The sequence below is a fragment of the Rhinopithecus roxellana genome, chromosome 11 (assembly GCF_007565055.1).
Source record: "Rhinopithecus roxellana isolate Shanxi Qingling chromosome 11, ASM756505v1, whole genome shotgun sequence".
NCBI lineage: Eukaryota > Metazoa > Chordata > Mammalia > Primates > Cercopithecidae > Rhinopithecus > Rhinopithecus roxellana.
In genome coordinates, this window is record NC_044559.1 from 133,585,150 (window position 1) to 133,598,472 (window position 13,323).

Genomic DNA, 13,323 nt, shown 5'->3' on the forward strand with positions numbered 1-13,323 from the left:
AACCCAAATTAACTCAAGAAGCTAGAGCACAGCTTGGTTTAGGCTAAGGTCATAGATTTGCTGCATTCCTGTGTAGAATGTCTGTAAGGATACCTTTGATTGCAACTAAAGGGCTCTTTTTCCTTTGAGGGAAGTCCTTAAATCAACCCAGAGCATGAGTGCCAGCAGTTTTGACTAGCTAATGTGTGAACTGTTATGTGTTTTTACATATTTAAAATTATATGCCACTTTTCTTGGATCTATAGAACGTAAGGAACCTTTGAAGATCACTTAGTCCTACCTCTCACTTTGTCAATGAGGAACTAAGGTCCACAATGGAGACATAATTTGCCTAATAATGTAGCTAGTTGCATAGTTAGGAATATATAGTGAGTGCCTGGAGAATGTCGAATGAATAGATTAATGAATAAATATGTATTGAATGAATCATTGACAGAACTGAGACTAGAAGCCAGGTCTCTTGATTCATGGCCTGACATTTTTCCTCTGCATTATGCCACTTTCCAGGTAGTACATGAAAATTTTGCTAGTTGTACCTATGTAGCTATAGAAGTCCAAGAGAAAACAACCAACCAATTTAAGCTTCTAACATTATCTTTGGAATATTTACAGCTGAAGGCAGGTACAATCTCTACACAGCGGATGGCAAATATATCTTCAAGGAAAGAGAATCATTTGATGGCCGAAATATTTTAAAGGTCAGTATGAAGCAAAGTGAATTGGAAATCCTTTGGCACATGTCCTAAATAAGGGAGGAAAAGGAGTAGTTCTCCTTTTAGCAGTAGAGTATATTTTTTCATACTTCTTCATACTTTTTTTCATGCTTTTTTTTTTTTAATTATCTAAAGGGAAAGAGGAAAAGTAGATGTTCCCCTTAAGGTTTTGGGACTTGTAGAGTATTTGAAATTGGTGATTTGTTTGTTTATTTATCTGAGACTCTCTCGCTGTGTTGCTCAGGCTGGAGTGCAGTGGTGCAAACACGGCTCACTGGAGCCTTGACCTCCTGGGCTCAAGTGATCCTACCACCTCTGTCTCTCAAAGTGCTGGAATTACAGGTGTGAGCCTCTGCACCCTGCCTGAAATTGGTGATATAAGAAACACTTAGCAAAAGAAAAAAAAATCCTTAGGTATTCCAACTACTTGGATTCATAGAAATAAGTTGATTTCAACCGAAGTTTTACTCTGTACTTACCTCTAGAGGTTTGAGCTTGCATTTTTTTAAGTGGAAAATAATTATTTGTCTTGTTTAGTAGATTTTTCTCTTTACCTACAAAGTCAATCTCTGTAGTGACTTTATAATCCATTTTTACTCAGGAGCAGCCTATGTCCTACAAAGTAGATGGTCCATTTTTGACTGGTGAAGCTTTGCCTTTCTGGGTGTTGAATTAATCTATGAAATGAAAGTAAAGGGGTTCTTCAGGATTGCATTTATCTTTCTCCAGCAGACTACCCTTCTGTAATATTCGTGATTTATGCCTTCTCTATCAGGTTAACATGACATTGTTCCTCTGGACAAAGAGAAACATAAGTTGATACTAATGGAGAGGTTTTCAGTTCTTCTTTTCACTTGCTTTGTAAGGGTTCAGGTCATTTTCAAGGCTTTGGGTGTTTTACTGAGGTGGAGGAGGGAGTATATGATAACATCAGAATAAGCTTTAGCTTTAGAAATGCTTTTACTTTTTCTTCCTTATCCCATCCTCCATTCCCTTATCTTGTTGCTTTACAGTTTTTTTTGCCAAATGCCTAATGTGGCCCCATTGCCTTAATTAATGACATCACTCTTCAGCAGCTGTGACTGCTTACCATGGAGCCCAACAGGACAGTGCCAGCCATCGACTCAGACAGGCATTCCCGCACCCGCATTGCAGAGCTATGCCGAGTCCTTCCTTTCCTTGATATGTTTTCTCTTTTTGAGTAGTTTTCTTGTTTTTGAGGTAGCTTTGGGTTTGAGTGGCAGGCTGCTAATGAATTCAATGGTAGTTAACTTTACTGTTTTTTCCAGGCTACAGCTTCGGTGTGATATAAATCTTTCTCCTCCTTTATCTCCCTTCTTTGGGGATTTTCCAGTATCACAATGAATTACTTTGCTTTTTGTTATTATTAATTTAGTTAAGAAAGAAAATAGACAGAATGGGGAAAGAAATCTTTAGGAATGGCTCAAAGCCAACTGGGTTTTCATGGAATTAAAACTGAAGCCTTGTGTGTTGGTACAAGTCAGGTATGAGGTGCTTTGACATCTATAAGAGTGGGGTGATGGCAGAGAGCCTGTTGGGTGGCCGTATGAGCAGTGTGGAGCTCTTACCTTGGTATAGAATTTCTCTCATTCTGGAAAGTAAGTTTTCCATTTAACTATGCTTTTTCCTGAAATCTTCTGAACCACCCCAGTGATGATATGAACGTAGCTCCCTCTGGTGTTGACAAGGACTTGCTATATCAGTGATACCCTTATTAATTCAAGCCAAATCACTTTTAGACCTGGACCTAGCTAGGTTCTTGGAGACCATTTAGTCCAATTCCCTACTTTAATCTCTGACACAAAATCTACTAAGGTAGGACTGGGCGCGGTGGCCCACGCTTGTAATCCCAGCACTTTGGGAGGCCAAGGTGGGCGGATCACAAGGTCAGGAGTTCAAGACCAGCCTGGCCAACACAGTGAAACCTCATCTCTACTAAGAATACAAAAATTAGCCGGGTGTGGTGGTGGGCACCTGTAATCCCAGCTACTCGGGAGGCTGAGGCAGGGGAATTGCATGAATCCGGGAGGCAGAGGTTGCAGTGAGCCAAGATCGGCCACTGCACTCCAGCCTGGGCGACAGAGCTAGACTCCACCTCAAAAAAAAAAAAATCTACTAAGGTAAAGTGACTTGCCAGAGGTACTGCTAGTTAGTAGCAGAGTCTGAATCAGAACAGAAAGACTTAAAACTCACAAACTGAGCATTGTGTTCTGCTGCCTCCTGTAAAGATGCCCAGTGTTTAGGTAGAGAACATTAGATATTTGAAGTTGGGCCTATCTGCCTGAACTGCGATAATGGCCAATTAAAGTTTGTTTCATAAATGGTGGGGCAGTGAGTGTACCAAATTAGTCTAAAACCGTAGCTAGTTAATAATTAGATTCTTTTTTTTTTTTTTTTTTTGAGACGGAGTCTCACTCTGTCGCCCAGGCTGGAGTGCAGTGGCCGGATCTCGGCTCACTGCAAGCTCCGTCTCCCGGGCTCCCGCCATTCTCCTGCCTCAGCCTCCCGAGTAGCTGGGACTACAGGCGCCGCCACCTCGCCCGGCTAGTGTTTTTTTTTTTTTTTTTTTTTTTTTTTTTTTGAGACGGAGTCTGGCTGTGTCGCCCAGGCTGGAGTGCAGTGGCGCGATCTCGGCTCACTGCAAGCTCCGCCTCCCGGGTTCATGCCATTCTCCCGCCTCAGCCTCCGAGTAGCTGGGACTACAGGTGCCCGCCACCACGCCCGGCTAATTTTTTGTATTTTTAATAGAGACGGGGTTTCACCATGTTAGCCAAGATGGTCTCGATCTCCTGACCTCGTGATCCGCCCGCCTCGGCCTCCCAAAGTGCTGGGATTACAGGCTTGAGCCACTGCGCCCGGCCTGTTTTTGTATTTTTTTTTTTTTTTTTTGAGACGGAGTCTCACTCTGTCGCCCAGGCTGGAGTGCAGTGGCCGGATCTCAGCTCACTGCCAGCTCCGCCTCCTGGGTTTACGCCATTCTCCTGCCTCAGCCTCCCAAGTAGCTGGGATTACAGGCGCCCGCCACCTCGCACTGCTAGTTTTTTGTATTTTTTTTGTAGAGACGGGGTTTCACCGTGTTTGCCAGGATGGTCTCGATCTCCTGACCTCGTGATCCGCCCGTCTCGGCCTCCCAAAGTGCTGGGATTACAGGCTTGAGCCACTGCGCCCGGCCAATAATTAGATTCTTGTATTGAATATGGTATCAACACTAACCGAAATACTTACTGACTATATACCATCTGCCAGACTATGTGCCCTAAAGATGAAACAGTCTTTGTGATACAATCCCTGCCTTCTAGGAGCTTCCAGTCCATGAGGGGTACAGCTAGTTAATAGACAATTAGAATGTAAAAACCGTGGAGTGAGTTATGAACAAGTACCTTTGACCACAGATAGTTACGATGACATATCCTTTAGTATAGTATCTAATATTTACTCTTTAATCACTAGTTCCAGAAAAATAATCTTTCACCTATGTTCAATCAAGAGAATTAACTTCTTTTTTAAATAAAAGTAAATTGTGGGCCGGGCGCGGTGGCTCAAGCCTGTAATCCCAGCACTTTGGGAGGCCGAGACGGGTGGATCACGAGGTCAGGAGATCGAGACCATCCTGGCTAACACGGTGAAACCCCGTCTCTACTAAAAAATAGAAAAAAACTAGCCGGGCGAGGTGGCAGGGCGCCTGTAGTCCCAGCTACTCGGAGGCTGAGGCAGGAGAATGGCGGTAAACCCGGGAGGCGGAGCTTGCAGTGAGCTGAGATCCGGCCACTGCACTCCAGCCCGGGCGACAGAGCGAGATTCCGTCTCAAAAAAAAAAAAAAAAGTAAATTGTGGGCTCCAACCGTTATCTCCCACCCCCAACACAGAGGCAGTTAACTGTTTGTGAAGTAGCCATAGTCCACCCACCTTTTGGCATTACCATGAATGGACACGTCTTTCTCAATTAAAACATGAGACTCTATGGCCCCTGAAGCCCTTAAAATAAAAACAGGATTTAGAAAACCAGTGGACTTCATACACACACACACACACACACACACACACACACACACACGTATAGTTTTTGTACAATATGAAATTACTATGTTTAGAAAGAAAAAAAATCAATTTCACTAACAAGATAGGAACTGACTTGGAGTAAACAGAAAGGTTAACTGCATTGGTTGTTAAGGAGCCCAGGCATATGTGTGCAGCATATTAACAGCTACACAGGCCAAGGATCAGGAATGCTGGTGATGGGAGGCAGCCTTAGAAAAAAAATCAACTTCATCTACTATTCAAAGAGAAACAAAACAAGAAAGAAAGTCATTGCTCATTGCTGTAAGAATTTAATGAGTAACAGCCAATTGCTATTCTACTCCATGAAGAAAATTGGTTCTTTTGGCTTGGTATAATATGTGTTCTGTGTGCCTTAATAAGAAAAAAAGAAATCTTTAATGACTAATGCAGATGGAAGCCACATTTTTCTTTCGTACAGCTTTTTTGAGAGTTGTTGCAGCTGTAATATACTAGTGTCTGGTTATTCCTAGTTAAAATAAGAAAGTCTTTCCCTAAGAAAGACTTTGAATTAAGAATTGATAACTAGAATCATTCTCCTGTGTTATTCAAACCTGAAAAGGAACAAACATATTTGGTTATGGTGTTTTTTTACGGAAAAGTGCCAGATAGCTCCAAAAGGAGGATGCATGAGTGAAGAAGACTTAGGCCAAATTAGTGGGATGGTGCCCCCTCAGAGAGTATCCATTTCTAATCTAAGAGATAGCAAAAAAAAAAAAAAAAAAGGTGCTGTTTGTATAGCCTTAGGCAGTGATAAATTTATAATTGGAGAAATCATACTGACCTAAAGACACACTGCCTGGAAGTAACTGCTCCCTCACTAGCTAGAAGTAAAATGGTCATTAACTGCCAGCTTCTGGGGAGAGAGGTAATGACAGTCTGTTTGGGGTCTTAAGCAATAGAATCAGTGTTCCAAGATTGTGCTCTCAGCAGATTGAACCAGGGGTTCAAAAGCATAGCTTCTGACTGCAGAGTGAAGAGGAGGCATTAGAGCCCTAGGTTGCACTCATCAGAGAAGGTGGTATGGTACAAATAAAGGCACAGTGATTTATTTGGGAAAGAATGGAAAGTACTATAGGTCAAAAGTCAGAGGATAGTGTAAAAGTGGATTATCTTTAGACACTTAAAAATCCTGGAAAATACAAGCCATGTAAAAGGGAAATGAACTTGTACCTTTTCTATTTTATATATAAGAATCTTTAAATTTAGAGAAAGAAGAGACTGGCAGTATTAAACTGACTGTATTAATTTTAAATACTTTCCCCTGAAAATGTTTTAAATCTCTAGCCGCACTGAGACTTTTCTTGAAAGATGTGACTGAGTCACCCACGTATTTCATTCAGTTTTGGTTTTGTCCCATCTCTGTTCTTTAGAGCCTTTAAAAGGACAATTAGAATGAATAAATTTAAATGAGATCTTTATTTAGTTTGCTTTACTTAGAGACATTTTTATGAAGTAAGCTTTTAAAAATACGGTTTATTCTTTTTTGCTGAAATATATATATATATATGTACATTAGACATACATTTACTGTTGAACAAGTAGTCATAAAATAAACAGTGTGACTACTACCAAGGTCAAAGAGTAGAGTCTGCCTCCCATGCCCCTCCCAGGAGACTCTTTAGTCAGTCTGTCCTAAGGGAACAAAAGCACAATTAACTTCTTAAACACTCTCAGGGGAGAGGCTTGTTTTGAAAATGAATATTTTGTTTTGAAGTATTAGAAGAGTGTTGAAAAGATAAATTCAATTTTTTTTTTCTTTCTAGAGGACAGAGAAGAGATGTGAGATTTAGAACTATGTGGTCACTTTTTAAAAAATCATGAACTTTATTTTTTTAGGTTCACAGCAAAATTGAGCAGAAAGTATACAGTGTTCCCAAATGCTCCCATTCCTGCACATGCACAGCCTCCCCCACTATTGGCATCTGACACCAGATTGGTGCATCTTTAAAATCAATAGGCCACATTGACCACTATTTACGTTAGGATTCATTCCGATTTTCTCTATTGAGTTCCTCTTTTCAGTTATATTCATTTCTGCTCCGATTCTTTTTTTTTTTTTTTTTTTGAGACGGAGTCTCGCTCTGTCGCCCAGGCTGGAGTGCAGTGGCCGGATCTCAGCTCACTGCAAGCTCCGCCTCCCGGGTCCACGCCATTCTTCTCCTGCCTCAGCCTCCCCAGCAGCTGGGACTACAGGCGCATGCTGCCACGCCCAGCTAATTTTTTTGTGTTTTTAGTAGAGACGGGGTTTCACCGTGTTAGCCAGGATGGTCTCGATCTCCTGACCTCGTGATCCGCCCGCCTTGGCCTCCCAAAGTGCTGGGATTACAGGCGTTGGCCACTGCGCCTGGCCTCTGGTCTGATTTTTAAAATTGTTTCTTTTATTCTGCTTAATTTGGATTTAATTTGCTCTTACTTTTCTAGTTTACTAAGGTAGAAGCTTAGATTATTGATTTTATATCATTTTTCTTTTCTAACATATGCACTAAATGCTATAAATTTTCCTCTAAACACTGCTTTTGATGTATCCTACACATTTTGATAAGTTGTATCTTCATTTTCATTTAGCTTAAAATGTTTTAAATTTCTCTTGAGTTTTACTTTTTAAAAGTTAATTTTTAATTTCTTTAGGTATAGGGCCTCATTGCTCTGTTACCCAGGGTGGAGTGCAGTGGCACAATCATAGCTCACTGCAGCCTGGAACTTAGGGACTCAAATAATCCTTCCACCTCAGCCTCCCAAGTGACTGAGACTACAGGCATGCACTGTCATGCCTGGCTAATTTTTCTTTTAAATTGTTTTGTAAAGATGGGGTTTCACTATGTTATCCAGGCTGTTCTCTTAACTCCTGGGTTCAAGCATCCCCCCACCTCAGCCTTACACAATGTTGGGATTATAGGAGTGAGCTACCACACGCAGCTAAGAGAAACCAGCTAAGGGTGTGGTAGCTAAGGTCTTTTTGACCCATGTGTTGGTAAGAAGTGTGTGTGTGTGTGTGTGTGTGTGTGTTTTTTTTTTTTTTTTTTTTGGAGACTGAGTCTGGTTCTATCGCCCTGGCTGGAGTGTAGTGGCATGATTTTTGCTCACTGCAACCTCCACCCCCCCTAGGTTCAAGCAATTCTCATGGCTCAGCCTTCCAAGTAGCTGGGATTACAAGCATGTGCCCAGCTAATTTTTGTATTTTTAGTAGAGATGGGGTTTCACCCCATCAGGATGGTCTCGAACTCCTGACCTTGTGATTCGCCCACCTTGGCCTTCCAAAGTGCTGGGATTACAGACGTGAGCCACTGCACCTGGCTGAAGTGTGTGGTTTAATTTCCACCTATTTTGGGATTTTCCTGCTATCTTTGTTATTACTTTCAAGTTTAATTTCATTGTGGCCTGAGAGCAGACACTGTGTAATTCTATTCTTTTAAACTTATTACAGCAGTATTTTGTGGCCCAGAATGTGATCTGTCTTAGTCAGTGTTTCCTGTGAGCCTGAGAAGAACATGTAATCTGCTGTTGTTGGATGAAATATTGTATAGATGTCAATTATATCCAGTCAGTTGGTAGTGCTGTTGAGTTCCACTATATCCTCACTGGTTTTATGCCTTCTGGATCCGTCCATTTCTGATATATGGGGGTTAAAGTCTCCAACTATAATAGTGAGTTCATTGTTTCTTCTTGCTTCTGTCAACTTTTGCCTCATGTATTTTGACACTGTTTTTAAGCACATATGTGTTAAGGATTGTTAGGTCTTCTTGGACAGTTGATCTTTTTATCATTATGTGTTGCTCCCTTTTATTCATAATAACTTTCCTTGCTCTAAAGTTTGCTCCATCTGAAATTAATATAGCTACTCAACTTTCTTTCAGTTAGTGTTAGAATAGCATATCTTTCTTCATCCCTTTATTTACTTTTTCTTCTTTCTTTTTTTTTTAAGAACCCATCTATGCTGGGACATCCCTTTATTTTTAATCTCTGTGTGTCTTTATATTTAAATCGAGTCTCTTGGCTGTGTACAATGGCTCATGCCTGTAGTCCCAGCACTTTGGGAGGCCCAGGTGGGAGGATCACTTGAGCCCAGGAGTTCAAGACCAGCATAAGCAACACAGTGGGACTCTGTCTCTACAAAAAATTTTAAAAATTAGCTGGGCATGGTGGTGCATGCCTGTAGTCCCAGCTACTTTGGAGGTTGAGGTGAGAGGATCATTGTGCCTGGGAGGTTGAGGCTACAGTGAGCTATGACTGCACTATTGCACTCCAGCCTGGGTGACAGAGTGAGACCCTATCTCTAAATAAAGAAATAAATAAAAGTCGGTCTCTTGTAGACAGTATATATTGTTTGGGTGCTTTTTTTTTTTTTTATTTTAAATCTAACACTCTCTCTCTCTTAATTGGTGTATTTAGACCATTGATGTTTAAAGTGATTATTGATTAATATAGTTGGATTAGTGTTTATTATATATGTTACTGTTTTCTACTTATTGCCCTTGTTCTTTGTTTCTAGTTTTCCCTCCCACCCTTTTTCTGCCTTTTTTGTTTTAGTTGAGCATTATATATAATTTCTTTTTCTCTCCTTTCTTAGCATATCGCTTATACTTGCTTCTCCCTCATTTTTTGAAGGATAATTTCACAGGGTTCAGAATTCTGGGGTGATGGAGTTTCTTTCTCTCAACAGTATTTCACTCCACTCTCTTCTTGATTGCGTGGTTTCTGAGGAAAAGTCACATGTAATTCTTATCTTTGCTTCTATGTAGGAAAGGTATTTGTTTTTTCCCTTTGGCTCCTTTCATAATTTTTTCTTTATCTTTGGTTTTCAGAAGTGTGACTATGATATGCCTAGGTACAGTTGTTGTTTTTTTTGTTTTGTTTTGTTTTGGCGTTTATTCTGCTTGGTACTCTCTGAGCTTCCTAGATCTGTGGTTTGGAATCTAACATTAATTTGGGAAAATTCTCAGTCTTTATTCCTTCAAATATTGTTTCCATTCCTTTTTTCTTCTTCTTCTTCTGTTATTTGCATCGTGTATACCTTATATCTTTTGTAGTTGTACCACAGTTCTTGGATATTCTGTTGTGTTTTTTCAGTCTTTGTTCTCTGCTTTTCAGTTGGGAAGTTTCTATTATCATATCCTCAAGCTCAGAGATTCTTTCTCAGCCATGTCCAGTCTGCTAGTGAGCCCATCAAAGACATTCTTTAGTTTTGTTACAGTATTTTTATTATTTATTTACTTATTTATTTATTTTGAGATGGAGTCTCACTCTGTCGCCCAGGCTGGAGTGCAGTGGCACAATCTCGGCTCACTGCAACCTCCACCTCCTGGGTTCAGGCGATTCTCCCGCCTCAGCCTCCCGAGTAGCTGGGATTACAGGAACCCGCAATCATATCTGGCTAATTTCTGTATTTTTGTAGAGACGGAGTTTCACCATATTGGCCAGGGCGGTCTTGAACTCCTGACCTCAGGTGATCCACCTGCCTCGGCCTTCCAAAGTGCTGGGATTACAGGCGTGAACCACTGTGCCCAGTTGTTACAGTGCTTTTAATCACTAGCATTTCTCTTTGATTCTTTCTTAGAATTTCCATCTCTCTGCCTACATTATCCATCTGTCCTTGCATGTTGTCTCTTTTATCCATTGGAGTCCTTAGCATATTAATCATAGTTGTTCCTGGTCTGATAATTCCAACATCCCTGCCATTTCTGACTCTGGTTCTGATGTTTGCCCTGTGTCTTCAAATTGTGTTTTTTTGCCCTTTACTATGTCTTGTAATTTTTTGTTGAATCTGAACATGATGTACTTGGTGAAAGGGACTCCTGTAAAAAGGCCTTTTGTGGTTTGATGGTGAGGTTGGAAGGAGGGAAAGTGTTCTGTAATTCTGAGATTAGGTCTTAGTCTTTTGGTGAGCTTGTGCCACTGGACTGTGAATATCACCTATGCTTCTCATCACCCTCGTTAGGTGGGACAGGATGGTTAGAGGGGCCCCTATGTGGAAGGGAGCTGAGGTGGGGTTCCTGCACATGGAAGGTTAGTGCCCACTAGGGCTGGATATTTCTCTTCCCCATTGTGGATGGCTAGAGGGGGCTGGAGTTGGGTGTCATCCTTCCCCTAGGTATGTTAAGCTTTCATAAAACCCCAGCAGGTTAGGCTCTGGTAAAATAGTTTCTCCTGAGGGCAGGCTTTGTTAGGAACGAAGTGGTCTGGCGTATTTCAGAATGGTTCTTTTATTCCTCCCCCTGCTGGAAGCAGGAGGCCAAGTAGAGCTCCTGGAGGTAAAACTACAAAAACTTTTGGTGAGTTGGTTCCCTGGAGTTTCTAAGTTTTAGACTTGTCCACACAGCCTGTAGCAGTTTGTCAATTACAGTTAGGTTTCTCCACTCTCTGGATGTTTCTTCTGTGGGTTTCTGCTCCATTGTGATTCTCTGTATCTACCTGTGTGTATCTCCAGTTTTGGGGGCAGCAGTTTGTCCCCAACCTCACCTCTCTGACAGACCTACGAAGAGTTGTCAAGGTTTTAGTTTGTTCAGCTTTTCACTTGTTAGGATGGAGTGGCGACTTCCAAACTCCTTCATGCTAGACTGTAAACTAGAAGTCTTGTAGCTTTTTAAAAAATATATTAATGCTTGCAAAGGAAGACTAGCATTTAGGAAATATATTATTTCTTTCTTTTTTTTTTTGAGACAGAGTTTTGCTCTTGTTGCCCAGGCTGGAGTGCAATGGTGCGATCTTGGCCCATTGCAGCCTCCGCCCCCCAGGTTTAAGCAATTCTCCTGCCTCAGCATCCCGAGTAGCTGGGGCTACAGTCGTGCACCACCATGACCGGCTAATTTTGTATTTTTAGTAGAGACGGGGTTTCACCATGTTGGTCAGGCTGGTCTCGAACTCCTGACCTCAGGTAATCCACCCGCCTTGGCCTCCCAAAATGTTGGGATTATAGGCGTGAGCCACCATGCCCAGCCAGAAAGTATATTATTTCATTAGAGGAAGAAAACATTGTATCTTTTTATTATCCAGTTTTATTATTCAGTTCAATATTCAGCCATATTATGTACCGTTTTTGAAAATTATTTCTTTGTCACTTGGCTCTTCTTTAGTTTTTTTTCCTCAAAACTCAAATTTCTCAGGAAGTCTTTCCTTGATTGTCTATTGCTGAATGTCCCATTGCACTATTATAGCAGGATATGTAACAGCAAATGGAATTTAGGATAAAGTTATTGTCCCTTGATTTTCACCATGGCTCTTGTGTGTTTTTTACTTAGTTATATTTCTATGACTGGACATTTTAATATTGTTTAAGTAAAATCACTAGCAGATGTCACTTCTTCTCCAGGCTTTTAACGCTAATACACAAACTGCAGTTCAGTTGGCCATACTAATATTTTATAATAGCGTTTACATATAGCATTGAAAGCAATTACATTATTCTTGACAATCATGTGAAGTAGATAATTGTTAGTGAAACAAATATACAACTTTCTGAAGAATCATTTGGAAAGTAAAAATGTTATTTAAAAGGATCAATTAGAGAATGAGAGAGTCCTTGGAGATTACATATATGCACTCACATATACATATATTCAATCAAAGATTGGAAGAAAGAGTCAAGGAAATCTCTGGCAAATGGCAAAGAGAAAATATGAGGGGAAAATATGACAAAGAGGGTTCTCAATCAGTGCAAAAATTAACTATCAGGGTTCTAAAAGAAGGAAGTAGTCCCTAAGGTCTTGAATTTGGATGAGAGAGGCTCTGAACTGGTAGTGCTCCCAGGCATATGGCAGTAGCAAACAGAAATCTCTGAAAGAAGGTACCATCATCCTCTGTCTGAAAATATTCCTCCAGGGAACTTTTTCTCCAAAAGTGACCAGTACACAGTCAAAGGTGATTAGACATAAGAGGAAACCAGTCACAATAAGCAAACAGACTTATAAAACTCATAAATATATGACATACTAGAGTTATCAGACTTGTACCAAAAACAACTATGCTTACTGTGTTCGAAGAAATCAAAGCCAAGCTTAAATTTGTTTTTTAATTCTTAAAATTTAAAAAGCCAAGCATGGTGGCTCACGCCTGTAATCCCAGCGCTTTGGGAGGCTGAGGCAGGAGAATCGCTTGAAACTGGGAGGTGGAGGTTGCAGTGACCTGAGATCACGCCACTGCACTCCAGCCTGGGCAACAGAGTGAGACTCCATCTCAGAAAATAAAAAATGTAAAATATGGAGATGGGGTCTTAACTATGTTGCCCAGACTGGTTTCGAACTTCTAGGCTTAAGTGATCCTCCTTCCTTGGCCTCCCAAGTGCTAGGATTATAGGCATGAGCCACTGTGTCTGGCTGGCAAGCTTGACATTTTTATTAGAGAATTGGGAACTATTAAAAAGAAAAACCAATATAACAGTTCTGAAAAAGAACCAAATAGAAATGCTAGAACTATAAAAGGCGCAATAACTGAAATAAAGAGCTCAATGTATGGGTTTAGCAGCAAATTAGACATAGCTGAAGTGGGAAATAGTGAACCAGAACATTAGGAGAAATTATCTAGAATGATGCATAGA

General features: G+C 40.8%; 1 protein-coding gene across 5 annotated transcripts in view; it reads left to right on the forward strand.

Annotated features, from left to right (window-relative positions):
• Positions 1 to 13,323, forward strand: part of ASCC1 (activating signal cointegrator 1 complex subunit 1) — a 118,860-nt gene that overhangs the window by 84,439 nt on the left and 21,098 nt on the right. For all 5 annotated transcript variants that reach the window (XM_010373058.2, XM_030940434.1, XM_030940435.1 and 2 more), the window contains exon 9: positions 613 to 698. In XM_010373058.2, the coding sequence (XP_010371360.1) occupies positions 613 to 698 (86 nt within the window). The remainder of the gene's footprint in view (positions 1 to 612; positions 699 to 13,323) is intronic.